This window comes from Microcebus murinus, chromosome 7 (assembly GCF_040939455.1).
Source record: "Microcebus murinus isolate Inina chromosome 7, M.murinus_Inina_mat1.0, whole genome shotgun sequence".
NCBI classification, from domain to species: Eukaryota; Metazoa; Chordata; class Mammalia; order Primates; family Cheirogaleidae; genus Microcebus; species Microcebus murinus.
Window position 1 is genome coordinate 24,083,761 of NC_134110.1, and position 17,467 is coordinate 24,101,227.

Consider the following 17,467-nt stretch of genomic DNA (forward strand, 5'->3'; position numbering starts at 1 on the left):
GGAGAAAAGGCCATCTCTGCACCACATGCACTGTGGACTTCCCCCCTCTGCTCATCTTCAGCCTCTCTGTCCTCTGGTCACTCTAAGCTGGGTGCCCATCCTGTTGAGCTGCCCTCCACACCCTCACACCTCCTAAAGCCCCCCAGTCCTGACCCCCTAACTCCAGTCTGCACTCCCATTCCATGGCACTCAGCTCCTTCTCACTTAGCCAAGAGCTTACTACCCAGGTTGGACCAGCACGCAGGCTTCCTGAGGGCAGGGTCTCTGTCCACTGATGCCAGGCATATAGGAGACAACGATCCAGCCCAAGACAATTACTCACCTGAATATTTTCTCTCACATACACAGCATAATCATCATTACTCAAAAAATCAGCTCGTTTTTTGTAGGTCTGGCTCTCCGTCACAACAGCACCAGTAGACTACAAAAGATAAACACATTTTTTTTAAAAAGAGAGAATTAGATCAATCTGCCTAGAAAAAAAAAGTAAAGTATGAAATACTATGCCTATACTTTAAAAATACTATATATTTCATATTATAAAAATCTTCATTTTATAAAGACTAATAGTAGTAGCACAGTAGGCAGAAATGAAAAGCTACAAGTACAGATTCTCAAGGCATTTCCAAATTAATCCTATGAGATAATTTACTCAGGTCAGAAATCAGTATGTCACACGAAACATGATACTTTTAATAAAGTATCTTCTTTTTTGAGACAGAGTCTTATTCTGTCACCCTGACTACAGTGCAGCAGCATCATCATAGCTCACTGCAACCTCAAACTTCTGGGCTCAAGCAATGCTCCTACCTCAGCCTCCTAAGTAGCTAGGACTATAGGTGCGTGCCACCATGCCTGGCTAATTTTTCTGCTTTTTGTAGAGGTGGGGTCTTGCTCTTGCTCAGGCTGGTCTCCAACTCCTGAGCTCAAGCAATCCTCCTGCCTCAGCCTTCCAGAGTGCTAGGATTATAGGTGTGAGCCACCACAGCGAACCTAATAAAGTATATTCTAATGGCTACCCAACATCATTAGATATTTGAGCAAGGGTCTGTTTTAAATATAATAGTAATTTTGATATAGAAAACCCAATCATCACTTCAGTATCAAAACAGACAGCTGTGTCCTGTGCCCAGATGAACTGCAGGTAAGTCTCGTGGAGTGGTCCACAGTAGCTATGGCTAGTTCTCTCAAGGGACAGAGGAAACTAACATACAAGATAGAGCACAAGATAGACGCTGGCCAGGATGTAGGCAAGTCATGCAGAGGGCACTGACCACAGAGTAGGCTGCATCATCCACATCCTCCACCACCTCTTCGTCTGAATACTCATCAGACACTGTGTCTCCGTCCGAGAGCTCTGTGACCTGCACGTCAGAGTGGTCCAGCAGCCACCCAACCAAGGCTTCCACTCCTAAGAGCAAGCACACACAGCACAACACCAGAGGCCACTGTGAGGACCAACAGCACTGAAATGTGGACCCACAAACAAGCACCTACAAGGAAAGCACAGTACCAGGCAAGCCAGATGCATTCCCAGAAGCACCAGTGAGTGATTTCAGTGCAAACTCTATGTTCCTTCGGGGAAATCCCATTTCCATGAGCTGCACCACAATAGGCAGAGCAGGAACAGGTGACTGCTTGCGCCTCTTCACCCTGGCAGGGCGAATGTGCTGCACGGTGACAGGCGTGGTGGCCTCACTGGAGCTGCAATCTTCAAAGCCTGGGCTCGAAGGGTGAGTGGATTCCACAGCCAAACACTGGCATACGGCGAGGGCAGCAGCCTTAGCAGACGAGAAGAAGGTTCCAAGAGGCTTGTTAAAGTGCCCTCAGCCAGCTTACAGTCTACAAAGGGATAACTATGAACTACAGTACAAATGAACAGAAAGCCTAGATTTGCATACATTTTTAAGTGAGTTGATAAAACATGTTAGAAAACGACAAAGCCAAGTTTGACAGTTTAATGAAAAGGAAAGATATCATGGTCAAATAACTTCCCTGACTGTTTCAGTACACAAATAGCCTCATAAATTAGCCAAATATCAATGTTTATTAAGGAAAACTTCGTAACAGCCCAGAGCTCTGACCAAGTGAGCGCAGTGTGATGGAACAGGGAGAAAGGTGTCCCCTGCCATAATCAGGCACCTGCTCTTACCTGTGTAACAGGCCAGATATGATACTGGATTCTTATGTACCAATAAATTAACCCTCAGCTATTCAAGGGTCAAATACTCACTTTGAGGGTTAAACATGGTATTAAAAAATAAAGGAAATGAAGAATAATTAGTTGGGAGACACACTGCAATGAATCAGTGACCGTCTGCACCGCCGATGTCTGCAGCTGGGAACTCCCTAATTACAGTGCATGCACACCTCTCCCCTGATCTACTTGCAACTCTCTGTTCCTCATCCCCAGCTGCTCTCACAGCACTAAAGACTTGCTATTTTGTTAAGCTGAGCATGTGAGGAAGGAATTAAGAAGAAACCAAGGATACTGTAGGGCCTCCCAGTGCTTAGGAAGTGTCAAAAGCCTAGGGCTTTGTAGTAAAGTCTGAGTAAGATAGAAGTAACAGGTTTCACTCTAAAAGTTTACAGTTCAGAATCAGATTGAGCTAAGAGTTCTAGGTCTGGTAATAAGGAGTTAAGACATAGTAGACTAATCCTCTGCTGATAATAATTATGAACCCTGGGCAAAATATTTTTAAAAACTGCTGGATGGCACTGGAGAACAGCTGAAGCGATCAAAACTGGAATGGGTGCAATCCTTGACCCAAGGGAAGCCAGCAGGCAAAATGCACGCTTAACCACAGACAGCAGCGGTGTTACTGGATTGCAGTCAGAGGCTGGCCTTCGGGACTCAAGAGCAACTAGAAAATGAGGGGAATGACCCTGTCAGAGAGGAAAGCACGGAAGAAAAAGTCACCCTCAAATCCTTGGCTGATGCCATAACAAAGCACATACAAAAGACTCTTACTTTGAAAATATATCAATACAAATTAACCAAGCTGATTAACAAAAACAAAAAAAGATTTTGAAAATAATGAAAAGAAACTAACAATCTAACATGTATAATGGTATTCCCAGAAAAGAATAAAAAGAGAGCAGGACAAGTGAAAAAAAACAATAGTCAAAAAGTTTCCAAATTTGTTAGGAAAAAAATTAATCACTCCAGAGATGCAGTGCCCAGCTCTTCACAAAGGCATTGCTGCAAGGCAAGAGGGTCTTCTACAGCTGCCCGGGGTGGGACCAGTATTTGAGGTTCAAGTCCACCTGAGTATGTGTTAGGGGGAAAGGGCATTGAGGCTTCCACTGAAACCCCAGAAGAGATTCTAAATCCCCTATAATTAAGGACCAGGAACCAGAATGAAGGGCAAAAACAAAATAAACAATCATTTAAAAATCCTAGCACCAAGCCCCTCAGGATCAAGGAGGACTGTCAGGTATTTCACTGCCTGTAAGAAAATTCCACATTCTCCAGAGATGCTGACAGAACCCAGAGCCAATACAATGTAATATCCAAGGCATCCAGAATATAATAAAAAAGTACTAGATATGTGAAGAACAATGACCAGTAACTGACCATAATCAAGAGAAAAAATTGCCAAGAGTAATAGACCAATAGGTGGCCCACAAGTTAGAATCAGTGAACAAGAAATTTAATACAACTATCAGAAATATGTTTTAAAACATACAGTAAAAGATAGATATAAGGGGTCAAGAGAACTGTCAGGAGAGGGAAAAAACTACAGAATGAGAGCCAAATGAAAATAAGAGATTTGAAAAATATAAATAAAGCATTTCTTGGATGAGCATAACAGCAGATTAGACCCAAAAAAGCAAAGCATCTTTACTTTGAAAATATATCAATACAAATTAACCAAGCTGATTAACAAAAACAAAAAAAGATTTTGAAAATAATGAAAAGAAACTAACAATCTAACATGTATAATGGTATTCCCAGAAAAGAATAAAAAGAGAGCAGGACAAGTAAAAAAAAATAATAGTCAAAAAGTTTCCAAATTTGTTAGGAAAAAAATTAATCACTCCAGAGATGCAGGTAACTTAAGCAAATCTCAAAGAGGATGGAAGAAAAAACTATGCACATATAGGCACATCTTAGTCAAACTGCAGAAGACCAAAGAAAAACGCAAAATATTAAGAGTAGCCAGAGAAGGCCGGGCGTGGTGGCTCACGCCTGTAATCCTAGCACTTTGGGAGGCCGAGGCGGGCGGATTGCTCAAGGTCAGGAGTTCGAAACCAGCCTGAGCGAGACCCCGTCTCTACCAAAAATAGAAATAAATTAATTGACCAACTAAAAATATATATACAAAAAATTAGCCGGGCATGGTGGCGCATGCCTGTAGTCCCAGCTACTCGGGAGGCTGAGGCAATAGGATCGCTGAGCCCCGGAGATTGAGGTTGCTGTGAGCCAGGCTGACGCCACGGCACTCACTCTAGCCTGGGCAACAAAGTGAGACTCTGTCTCAAAAAAAAAAAAAAAAAGACTAGCCAGAGGAAAAAAGACATTTCCCACAGAAGAACGGAGGTAAGAATGATGGCCAACTTGCTGTCAGAATCAATGGAGATGAAATGACAGAAGGACTCTCTTTGGTAGACAGCTCTTCCCACTCCTAAATGACAACTCCACATTCCCTTCTATGTCTTAACATGCAGCATCCTCCCAGTGTGAATACAGGCTATGCGCCACCTGACACGCTCTGAAATTGCCTACCATTCTAGCCCTTTAGACTGAACCTTCACCTCAGAGGTTTTTAGTCCTAAGAGGGAGCTGGAGTTCAGACCAATTCAGAAAAGGCATGGCCACCTCCTCCCTCCTCACCCCGTGCCCTCATTTCTTGCTGTCTCCTCTTGTGCCCCCTCATCTTTCCAGCTCCCTCTAGGACTGAGAGGAGCCCTCCCATGGGTCCCAAAACAGCTGCCCCCTCACTCTGGATCCTTGTTCACCATAGGGCCTTGGTCTCTCAGGATTTCTATTAGGATAATTTCTGCCTGCGAAACTAAGCACTGAAGCTTTTGCTTTTATCTTTGATATTCTGTCCAGAATTTTGGGGTATGATACAGCAAGAAGATTTTAAGTAACATCTAGTCCTCTATGTTGCCAGCCACAAAGGCTCCCACCCCTCTTAGCCTCAGTCACATTGCCTGTTCCATGGGAATGTCCAGCAGCCCAGAATGTGCATGCTCCCCTGCATGGGAGGGCTAGAGCCTGGCAGCAACAGGGCATACCCACGGCCTCGGAGTGAAGGAAACAAATAAGCAAGTGCAACAGTCCTAAGTCTAATGTCTTTTCCAATAAAAATACTTCCTGGAAAAAGACCCCTCTGTAAATATATGAGCATTTAACCCATGCTGCATCTAGTCAAACAATTTACACAAATCCAAAATAAGGTTAAACTTCAACCTTTTCACACATTAAATGGTGTTATAATGTTCTGCTGACTATGCCCTAACATGATAAAGCCTAAGAGTCATAAGAATTATTTGGGTACCATCATTTAAAATTCAGAATACATCCGTAAGAAAATAACACATCTAAAAAAATTATTTACAATTAAGTACATTGAAGTAAAAACTGTCAGGCATACACAACTATACCTCCAGTTCCTGTTTATCGAATATGGCCTTCACAGGGGATGGCTGGGTGGCCGCAGCCAGCAACTGCTGCAAGAGGATCATGGGGGGCTGTGGCCCTTCAGGGGACAGGTCCCCAAGGTCGGGTGATGCAGCTGCTCCATCATCTGAATGCAAAAACAAAATATGCACTACATTCTATTTTCAACTGCAAACATCTCTATCATTAAAGAGAATGTAATTGAGCGTGTTAAGCCAGATATGATTTCTTCCTCATTAAGCGACAGACAACCAAAATCTTCAAGGCTCAGATATCAAACAAAACTACACTCTAAATAATTTTCTACTCCCTGCTTTTTGGTCTCTGTCCTTCATTAGTTCATCTGCCTCTTAGAGCCAACAAATACTACTTCTCAGATTTCTGCCCTTGGTCCAATTCTTACACCTTCTCTTCCTTGTTCACTCATTGCTTCAGTAACTCTTGCAATGGACACATCCCAAGCTCATAGTTCTACTGTGGCTTTTCCCACTAAGCCTTGTTCAAATCATTTAGTGACACCAATTTCAAATGTGGTCAGGGTGATGACATTTTGTCTGTTTTGAATGGGCTTTAGGTGAGGCCTTTAGGGCTCCCTTTGCTACAGCCCTGGATATCCACTGCCCAAGGCCCATTTTATACAATTCACCCGCTAGACCAGGGGTTGGGCCAGACAGTAAATAGTTTAGGTATATGGGCCCATATGGTCTATGTCACAACTACTCAACTCTGCCATTGTAGAGCAAAAGCAGCCAAAGATGACGTGTAAACAAGTGGTATGCCTGCCTTCCCATAAAATTTTATTTAAAAAAACAGATGTCATGGTAGTTTGTCGGTCCTTGCTTTAGAAAGCTCCATCTGGAGCCCCTGCTCTGCACAGACTTGATAACCTTGAGTCAGCTCTATCATAACTGCTCATCCAGGTGAACACAGAACAGCTGGCCCAATTCCCAGGCTCCAGTTTCCCAATCTCTGCAATTATGAATTATCTTCAAGGTCCCTACCACCTCTAATATGAATGAATCTGTACTTTGAATCAATTTCTCTCAAACTCAGCAGCTTTAAAATTAATTTCACAATATCCTCTTGTCTTCAGATTAAGAAACAAACTCAAACATTCCATATTCCACTGGACTCCCTTATTTTCTTTTCAAATGCACTACACACTGTTCTCCCCCCAACTGAGAACATCAGCCCAAACTTGAAATATTAGCCATCTTTGAGTATTCACTGCCTTCCCACAAAGTCAGCATCTAAATACTACACCATCACAGTGTCTACTAGAACCTTCTTCCCACTTTTCATGCCTTCCCCTGGAAGACAGCCACTCAACTTGACACAAGAGCAATTCTCTTCATGATCTTCCATTTCAAACACTCCTATACCTCACTAGCAGATTTATCATCACCCTGAGTATCAATCCATCTTTATCACATGGCCCCTGCCACAGCTTTCCAAATGCACCTTAATTCCAACTCGGCCTCCCAGGCACTCTATAACAGGACATCAACTGCCCTCTCTAGCTTCAGCCCTGGACTCACCAGAGCTAAAGCTCTAAGCACAAAGCTGCTCAGCTCTCTCTCAATGACTCGCTGCTTTCATTTGTGCTCCTTCTGTCTCCTCCACCATTATCTGTCTCCCCCAGTCATTATCACCTGGCACCTGTCTGCTATGCCCTTCAAGGACTGCCTGCACCAGCCTTCAGCTGCCAGTGCCTTAGAACTGTGCTCACACACTCACAGCATACTGGGCCAATTTGACAGACAGAGCCATCTGCATTCATTTTCTCTCCTCCTCCCAAACCTAGAAAGTAATGATCATGAACAATGACTATCTTTTCTCCCATAATACTTAGCACAATGTCTTTCAACAGATGATCAAAAACCATTTCATAGCTTTGGTTTTTTCCTATTAAAAGTGATATGAGCTCATTCTAGAAAACTGAATATAGAGAAGTATAAAGAAAATAAAATCAGCCCAAATTCCACCAAAGATTACTGTCCCTATTTTGCTAAACAGATGAACCTATGGCACATCTATAAACAGATAAACACAGTAATGTGCTTTTTGTTTACTTATCATTTCCATGTTTCCATGGCAATAAACACATACAAATGGCCCTCTACATCCATGGGTTCTGCATCCACAGATTCAATCAACCACAGATTAAAATATTTGAAAAAAATTTAAAAATAAAAAATAACACTATAAAAATACAATAATAAAAAGATGTGAAATTTTAAAAATACAGTATAACAATTATTTACATTTTTGAAGTATACAAGAGGATATGCATAGATTATACACAAACACTATGCCTGATTTTATAAAAGGGACTTGAGCATCAATGAATTTTGGTATTCTTGAGGGGTCATGGAACCAATACCCCATGAACACTGAGAGATGACTGTATATGTACCATCATTTTGAATGGCACCATGGTATTTCACTTCAGGGATATTCCATATAATAATGGGTATTTTAGTGTCTTCAGTTTTTCAACATAAAAACAATACCAAAATAGAAGCCATGATGACACTGGTAAACATATTATCTTTACATTCCTTTTTATATGGAATTCCCACAAGATAACTTGCTAAGTCAAAGTATACAAATACACATATATTTGCATTTTAAAGTCTGACATGTTTCCTCAAATCCCCATTTAGATGGTTGTACCAACTTAAATTCCCACTAGCAATGTGTTCATAGAGTGCTGTTTTATGGCCATATGAAGAACCACCATATAGGGTCTTCTTACAAAAATACAGGTTCATTTCCTTTGGTCTGGGGTAGAGTGGGAGTCTGCACTTCCAACACTTTTCTAAGAGCTATCAATACTGCTGGCTCACGCACGACACTTTAAACAGCAAGGCATGAGGATACTGTTTTCCCTCCTCATCCACCAGATCCCTGGTCTTGTCTGTCTTGTGAGAGGACGACAACTTCATTCACAGTTGGTGACCGCTGGTCAGACCACAGATCTTTCTTGTCATTTATAAGCCATCTAATGTGACCCCTTTTATGAACTGCTTGCTCATGTCCTTTGCCTACTTTTCTACTGGAGTATCTGCCTTTCTTACAAATCTGTAAGAACTATTTTTAAAAGTACCTGTATGAACAGTGCCTGTATCCTGAACAGCAGGCTGAGACAAGATCTGCCTCAGTTTATCTTGGTGGGAGAGCAGTGCTCGGCCTGCTTTCAGTATGTACAGCTTTAACTGCTGGCACCGCAGCAGGTCCAGGTCCACTTGTCCTGTGGAGGAAAAGAGCTCAGTGAGAGGTGCACACCCTGCTTGGTCTCTCCTCACCATCAGTGAACTTCTGCAATGAAAAAATAAACAATGCCCTGCCCTTTGGGAATTTACTAACCACACATAAATACTGTCAATGATGAAGGGCTTTGTCTTTCCTAGTTTTGCAACTGGTGCTTCTGGGTTAGTGTCCTCTAACCCCCAGGGTTTTCACCCTTCCCTGCTCTCCAGGTACCTACTTCAATGGGATGGAGTATAGATTAAAAGGTTTACCACGGTTAGAACCATATCAGCTATTATTAGTATAATCCACTGTTTCCCAAATTGCTGAAATTTCATCCATATATACCTAGATTACAAACAAGATACTTTGACCTTTTCTTGCAAAGCTCCTCTGAGACAATTTTATGAGATATACTAGTTCTTTAACTGAAGAAGATTATGGCAATCCCCCTAGAGTCTCATCTAATCCAATGATGTGCACAGATGCCACAGGTCAACGGAGGAGCAGAATAAAGAAGCCATCAGGGCCCCACAGGCCTAAACTACAGGCCTGGTAGCAGCATTCCAAAAACAGGATGTGTTTGGAGGTCAAGAAGTGCATGGGGAACATGGGGTGTGAGGGACAGGAGGGCAAAACAGGTGCCTCCTGGACACTGAGTTTGACCAACTGGCAAACAGCTTTATTCACCATGATGGGAAACAGTGGCTAATGAGGAAGGGTGGATGAATTTTGGACACACTGTGGTGTACATGCACTAGACCTCCAGGCAGAGATGTGAACTGGAGATTTAGAGTTAAAGGTAGTTACCAACATAAATGCTAGAATAGCAATCACAGGTATGGGCGAGAAATGAATAAGAAAACTCAAGAAGAGTGGACACAATGAGCAGAAGTTACAGGTGAAACCACAAGGATTTCAAGAGCATAAATAATAGGCAGAGTAAAGAACTCTCTAAGAACAAGCAAGGGGCAATGCGAGGAAAATCATGAGAGTATGCTAGACACAAAGGAAGAGTTTAAGCAAGAGTGGCCACAGTTTTAGCCCACCTTGCACATCAAAAAGCAAGGTGGATCCTAATACAAAGGCCCCTGTTTCTGGCAGTGAGGAGGCCATGAGTAAAGTTCCAAAACGGCAACTGGACCATAGGGCCATGGGGTGGAGGGTTGATGGGGAGGAAGGGAACACAGATTCCTTTTCCAAAAGCTTGTTCAGAATAAATGGTGAGCAAGAGAGGGTGAGCCATGGAGGTTCTTCAGCTGTGGCCCCAAACACAATGTTGAAGGCTGACCCCAAAACACTCTTATCTCCACACACAAGGTTACATTCCCTAATGTAACTCAATAAATAGTAAATCCATGTGAGAGACCTTCAGCAGTCATATGAACTTGCTCTGATAAAAGAACATTATCCAAACAAGAATAGTTAAGACTATAGCTTTTTCATCAAGAAGCACCACGTACTGACCTGCAAAAGCCTGTTTAGGTGATTTCTTTATTTTGTGCTTTTCCAATTTGCTTCCAGCAAGGTTCACCAGCTGAGCCCAGACAGAGAGCATGGGCTCTGTGAAAGGCAGGTTGTTCACGTTGAACGCCACAGCAGGGAGCTGAGGAGAGAGCATAGAAGCCTTCAACATGTGGCCAAAGAAATAAGCAAGTAAAATATTCTGAAAGTTATAACCAAGAGTCTTAATTCTGAAACACCACATATACCCAGTAAGTCTTTTTCTGTCTGAGAATAATTTCAAAATATGGCATTAAAGGCAATATAGAGACTTATACATATAATAAATATAATCTATTAATATATTAATTTTTCTCTACCAACTTGTCAACAATAATTACATCAAGGTGGTGGTTGTTATCTTCTTAGGTATTTTCTATACACTTCAAATTTTCTACAACACATATTCCTAAAATAATCAAAATAGTATTTTACAGAAAAATAAAGTTAGATTGTACTTGGGTTACATGAAAATAATGTAAATCACTCACCTAATTCATAGATGTAACATGACAGTAGCTGCTATATTAAGTCATGTTACTCAACACAAGCAAGCCCTTTCTACATGGAAAAAGGTTGTGAACCACTGCTCTACATGTCCTATGAGACAGGCCCTGCTTATCACAGGAGCATAAACTAATATGGGCAAAAAGGAAGTGGTTTTCCTCAAAGGCAAACACGAAGTTCGAGAATCAAGTTCCCCAAGTTCTAATGTCAGAACCCAGTTCTAGTACAAACCCGTTTCCTTATCATACAGTAACCGAGCACAAGTTCACCTACTGGTTTCAGCTGATTCAACGGGCAAACGCGACATGTCCGCATGTCAGAGAACTGCACAGTGATTTTGCCTTTCGGGGTGATGCGAGTCACGGTGCCTTCTCCAAATTCATCATGCATGACTTGGCCCCCCAGACGCAGGCGACTGTCAATCCCTCCGATCACAGCCAGGACGGCCATAAGGCCTCCCACTTCCGGGTTCTCGGTGTCGGGGAAGTAGTCCTCTAGCAGGGCCTAGTGTAGACAGCAGACAGTAAGATTGGCTAGGGAAGTGTACGGAGTTGCCAGTTCCTCACAAATCTACAATGAAACTAGATTAATTTTGACAAACGGAACCCACCCCCTCCGACGGCTTTCCTGAGCAGCTGTGGGTGACCAGGCGGAGCTGGGAGTTGATGTACTTGTTGATGAGTCCGTTCCACTGGGTCAGGGAGTGCAGCGTGCGAAGCAGTGCCACCACCTCTTCTGCCAGAGTGCTGCTGTGGGTGGCGGTCAGCGAGGCCTGTGGGCGGGCCCTGCGCCGCCTCAGTGTGGACTCTGAGGAAGAAGCACAGAGAGAAGCTCACTGTGCACTGCTCTTAAACTAGGCACAAGCAGGAGAGAGAGCTGCCCACCTCTGAGTAATGGCACGTCAGAAGAACAGGTAGTGAGCATACTGCCCAAGAAGCCAAACAGCTTTTCCACAAGGCACTTCATGTCCCCGGCCCTTTCTGTCTTGTCCCAGGATGGGAGGACTGCTTGCAATAAGTGCACAGCCAAGATCTGATAAAAGATAATTCACAATGACAAGCATTAAAAAGAAATTACCTAATAGATTAAGAAATTACAGATTGTTATTTTCTCTTTACTTTTTGTTCCTATAGTGCAATTTACCATGTGAAAATTTTGATATTCATTATTTTACAGCCAAGTTGATTAATGGTATGGATTATCAGGGGTTAAAAGACATTAAAGATGCAGGTGTCTGTTTCCTCAATAAAAAAGAATTCTCTTTCTTTTAGTGCTTCTTAAAACAGTAACACTACTACAACCACTGTCAAGCAGATGAGAGCAGTTGCAGAATTTATCACTTAACAGAAAAGCAAGTAAACTAAAGTTTAGCAACTTACTCAGCTGAAAATAATCAAGAACCTCACTCACTCCTGTTTCTAGAAAATCTACCTTGTCACTTCTAGTTCTTTTCTGCACTAATCACTGAATAAAGGCACCTGACTTGGAGGGCTCGGAGCAGCGGCACGTGGATACCTCTCTCAGCGGCTAGGGGTTGCCCAGCAGCACATTACCTGCCTCTGCAGTGAGGCGGCGGTGAAGGGCGCGTGCCCCTCCACGACCTTCATGAGCAGCGTGATCCACTGTGGGGAGCTGAGGGCGCCGCACACCTGCGGCGTGAGCGCGATGCTCCGCACAAACCCAAGTGTGCACCAGCTCCGGTGCTGCTCTCTGTACACCAGCCTGTTTGGAGAAGCTGCCAGGAGGGAAAACAAAGTCACTTGGCAACAAATCCCGGAAACAAATCATGAGTACAATCCTTAACCTATTATTTTATTTTCAACAAAAAGCTACTTTACAAATATGCTGCACTTTGACTAATTCAAAGTGAGGAATGAGAGAAAGCTTTTACGTTAGCTCAAAGAACATTTCACAGCACTTTTTTTTTTCAGGTGAGTCTCGCTATTGCCTAAGCTGGACTCAAACTACCGGGCTCAAGCAATCCTCCCACCTATGCCTCCCAAGTAGCTGGGACTGCAGGCACCTGCCACCATGCCCGGCCTTTATAGCATTTTCAAAACCTTTGAAGTATGTGTAGCAACTCAAACTAGTTAATGAATTTTATATACATACCATTTCTAAGCAATACCAAAATGATCTATAATTCAAATAGCAGTAATTTGCAACAGTATATCTATTATATTTTTTGAAATTTCATGTGTTTTACATATCCCCATGATCCTATTTATATTTAATCTGTACCATAAATTTCCAGTTTAAGGAGTGTGCATTAACACAATGAGAATGAGAAGTTTTCACTAGGTTTACACAATTTGATTCTGCAATGATTGGGACTACCTCTGTCCAGGTCTCCACTCTCCCCTGAGCTGAGGCTGAGGCTGAACTCTATTGGGAACTCTCCTACTGTCCCACACACCAACCTGCTCTCCCCACCCACCACCCGCCCTCCTGCTTGCCAGGCTTACAGGGACATCTGCATTCTCTCAGCACGAGACACACTCCCCTGCCTTTACCCACAATCACACACACTCACCTTCACTCACACCCTCATATGCATTCTCTCACGCACACTCACACAATTACACGCTCTCTCCCACAGTCCCTCACGTACACATGCATTATCAGACTCTCACATATGCTCACACCACTACCGAAATCACTAACACATAACAATCCCACAAGCCCAGTCACACATATGCACACAGGACCTAAGAGGCCAGCCCACAATCACACTCACTCATACGTACTCTCACATATGCTTATGCACAAACTCACACACATACAATTACTGAGACACACTCATGAACACCCAGTTATACACAAGCTCATATTGAAACCCACACACTCACATATATTCACACCATACTCACACCTATATTGTCACATACACACAGCCTCCCATTCACTGACAATCAAAATGCTGACATTCACTCACATAAGTCACTCACACTCTCACATTGAAACACAACATACACACGTGTGCACACAAACACTCGCACTCATGCCCTCTCGCCATCACACACTTAAGCACTCACCCCCCTCCCACCCTCTCACACTCACATGCACTAGGCCTCATACATGCCTACTGACTCAGTTTCTCATTCACACACCCAGTAACACCCTCACACACACATTCATGCACACTCAAACACACCTCACACACACGCTACTCACACAGGCAATCACACATACTAACTCAAACACATGCTGATGCACACGCGCTCATGTTCTCACTCCTGTTCACCCATATGTAGTCCTCCAGACCACACCCATATGCCCTGGTGGACATCTGCACACACTCACACGCATACACTCACACATACAACCGCACAGTCACATGACACTCTCAAACACACATCTCCATGCTTCCGACACAAACTCTCACCCACACATATATCAATCACTAACTCACTCTCACATTCACTCACACAAATACATCCTGACACTTAAGCACACATCACACTCACACTCTCACACAATCACAGTACTCTAAAACACACTCATTATGTTCACATCCACACTCACATTTGCTCACACTCACCCCACCCCACTTGCTCAAGTCACACTCCCACATTCACACACAAATACTTTATGGATTAAACTGCCCTCTCAACCTCCAGAACATCAAAATATGATTTTATTTGCAGACAAAGTCTCTTGCAGAAATCATTAAGGTAAGAATTTAGATGACATATTGGATTAGAGTGAACCTAAATCCAATGAAAGTGTCCTTGCAAGAAACAGAAAGGACACACAGAGACACAGGGACGAGGCTATGTGAAGACAGAAGCAGAGACTGGAGTGATACAGCCACAAGCCAAGGAAACCTGGAGCCACCAGAAGCTGGACACAGCAGGAAGGATCCTCCCCTAGAGTCTACGGAGGAAACATGGCTCTACCGACACCTGGATTTGGGACTTCTGATCTCCAGAACTGAGAATAAATTTGTTGTTTTAAGCCAATGTTATGGGTTGAATAGTGTCCCCTCAAAATTCATATGTGGAAGCCCTAAGCCCTATAGTGCCTCAGAATATGACCCTGTTTATAAATAGATTATTTACAAACAATACTACAAATAGTTTAGTTGAGGTTAAATGGTGACCATATAAAAAGGAGAAATTTGGATACAGACATACACAGGGAGAATATCATGTGAACACGAAGGTAGAAATTAGGGTGATGCTTCAAGCCAAGGCACACCAAAGATCACCAGCAAACCACAAGAAGTAGGGGAAGGGCTGGAGCAGACTTTCCCTCATGGCCCTCAGACTGAACCAACCCTGCCCACACCTAGATCTTGGACTTTAAGCCTCTGGAACTGTGAGACGATAAACTCCTACTGTTTATGCAGCCCAGTCTGTGGTACTTTGGTATGGCAGCCATAAGAAACTCATACACACGCTCACTCACACACACACTCTCCCACATCCTCACAAACGTGGTCAATTTACAGCCCCCAGTGCTGACTCCCGGGCCCACAACCATTCATTCCATACGTGTCTTGTCCGTGGTTCCGCTTTCCACTAACATTCGCAGCAGGCCACACAGAGTCTTGGTGGCTTCACTCTGCATGACTTCGGCATGCACTCCAGCAGAGAGACAGAGAGTCTGCAGTAAGTTAATCGTGCTGGTAAGCATCATTGCTGTGGGGTGAATGTTCCTTTCAATTTGTTCAGCTTCTGAAAAAAATAATCAAAACAAGAAACTATATTCCCAAATAAAACTGGAAGATGACCATGTACATAATTTAAAGGATTTAATATCATATTCTTCTTTTTCTATTTTTAAAGACTTTGGTTTTTAGAGCAGTTTTAGGTTCACAACAAAATTAAGAGGAAGGTACAGAGATTTCACATTCTTTTGTTTTCACTTCAGAAAAGAAAACAGATTTTTACAAGAAGGAAAGATGGAACTGAGGATACACCAAACACCCATGCTGATGATCATTTGCCACCTTGCTCAGAGAAAATGAGCCTTGTAAATAATAGCTAATTTTTTTGAAACCATATCAGCATACATATAACTCAGAAACACTGAAATGATTCTAAGGTTTCACTTCTTTAGAAAGACTGCTTATCAAATGTCAACAGCCAGTTCTGATGAGCTAGCTATGACCTACATGACAACAAAGTATCTGCACTCTGGAGCAGGGAGGCCACTCACATGTCCAGCCTGGCTAGCTCTGGAACGAGGAGGCATGTGGCCACAAAAGCCACACTCTGTCACATGGCCACCCCTGCCTAGCCTCTGACACCCCTGAGGAAAGCCCCCAGGCAGACAGCCAGGCCTGCCTCCCACCTATCAAGGTAGGCAGAGGAAGGGGTGACCCGTGGTCTGGCATGGCAGGCTGTGGGTAAGATACAGTGGTAACACAGCCAGCATCCACTGTCAGGGCATGGGGACTCCGCGTGCATCACTCCTAACAGCCCCACAAAGCAGGCATCATCTCCGTTCACATCTGGGGGACTGGGCCCCAGAAGGTCTGCTCCAGGTCTCTGCCCACTCTAAGAGCAGGCCTGGCCTGATGGCACTGCATACACAGTGGCCACTGGAGCCTGGTGAGGCAGTGCTGGCCTCTCAGACAATCTTACCAAGACCAGCCATGTGTTGCTTCCTTCACTTGTCCCAAGGTTTTTTGGACATAGCTGAAAAATGTCATGAAGTTAGATAGGATCTAACTTTCTAGGTCCACCCCCAAATTCTCACCTCTGCTTTCCTAGAAGTAATAAAGTACTGACTAAATCCATATTATGTGATATGTTCTGAGTCAAGGGCTACAGAGGAAAGGTAAAGGCAGGAGGCAGGTGGGACCAGACCGTGCTCTGGTCGGGATCGTGACTGGAGAAGGAGGTACAGCCTTCCACCAGGCCCTGGCTCACTCCCTTTGACTCAACTCAGTGACAAGCATACAAGACCCAACAGAGGTGAAGGTGCACATTGCCTCACCATCACACTCTCAAAGGTGGAGCAGCAATGGAGGGAAAATGCAAGAAGTTAGTTCCAGCAGGGTTGCTGCAACCCAGAGCCTCTTTGTACACCTGCATCGATTAGTGTCACCTGCAGGCTCAGAGGGCTGAGCACTGTCTGCAGAAGAGCCCTGACACACTGTTTTGGACAATCCATTCACTGCCTTGGACTAAATGCCTCCATGAATCACCCACCTGAGTCATCTTCTGTGTCCGAGTCCTCCGCCGACGGCTGTGCAGAGGCTGGCAGCTCCGCCAGCTTGAGGTCGTACTTTCCTTCTTTCCCCATCCTGTACGAGTTGGTGCTGCCCGTGTCCCACTGGACCCTTATCCACCCGTCCTCTCCCAGCTCACCAATCACTCGGCCTAGGCCTGGAGGAGGCCCATCCTGAGAAAGCCAAAATAAAGATCCATTAAGAGGGTGTGTGTCCTGCCCTGGTCCCTCCATCATACCCACCAGAGACCTGCCACACAAATGACTTCATCTGCCCCCTCCCTGTAAAGAGGGCCATGTCACTGTACACAGATTTCATGTTAACAGACTGGTCCCAAACCTACCTGCAAAATGTACAATTCACATCAATTAAATGACATGAAATAACGTTCTCAT

General features: G+C 43.8%; 1 protein-coding gene across 3 annotated transcripts in view; it reads right to left on the reverse strand.

The window, feature by feature from the left end:
* The window catches only part of HERC2 (HECT and RLD domain containing E3 ubiquitin protein ligase 2), a 188,814-nt gene that overhangs the window by 74,890 nt on the left and 96,457 nt on the right, over positions 1-17,467 (reverse strand). For all 3 annotated transcript variants that reach the window (XM_076004890.1, XM_076004889.1, XM_076004891.1), the window contains 12 exons: positions 17,053-17,245; positions 15,388-15,570; positions 12,445-12,626; positions 11,776-11,923; positions 11,502-11,698; positions 11,165-11,395; positions 10,349-10,487; positions 8,739-8,882; positions 5,614-5,756; positions 1,514-1,781; positions 1,275-1,411; positions 323-421 (listed from right to left, as the gene is read on the reverse strand). In XM_076004890.1, the coding sequence (XP_075861005.1) occupies positions 323-421; positions 1,275-1,411; positions 1,514-1,781; positions 5,614-5,756; positions 8,739-8,882; positions 10,349-10,487; positions 11,165-11,395; positions 11,502-11,698; positions 11,776-11,923; positions 12,445-12,626; positions 15,388-15,570; positions 17,053-17,245 (2,064 nt within the window). The remainder of the gene's footprint in view (positions 1-322; positions 422-1,274; positions 1,412-1,513; positions 1,782-5,613; positions 5,757-8,738; positions 8,883-10,348; positions 10,488-11,164; positions 11,396-11,501; positions 11,699-11,775; positions 11,924-12,444; positions 12,627-15,387; positions 15,571-17,052; positions 17,246-17,467) is intronic.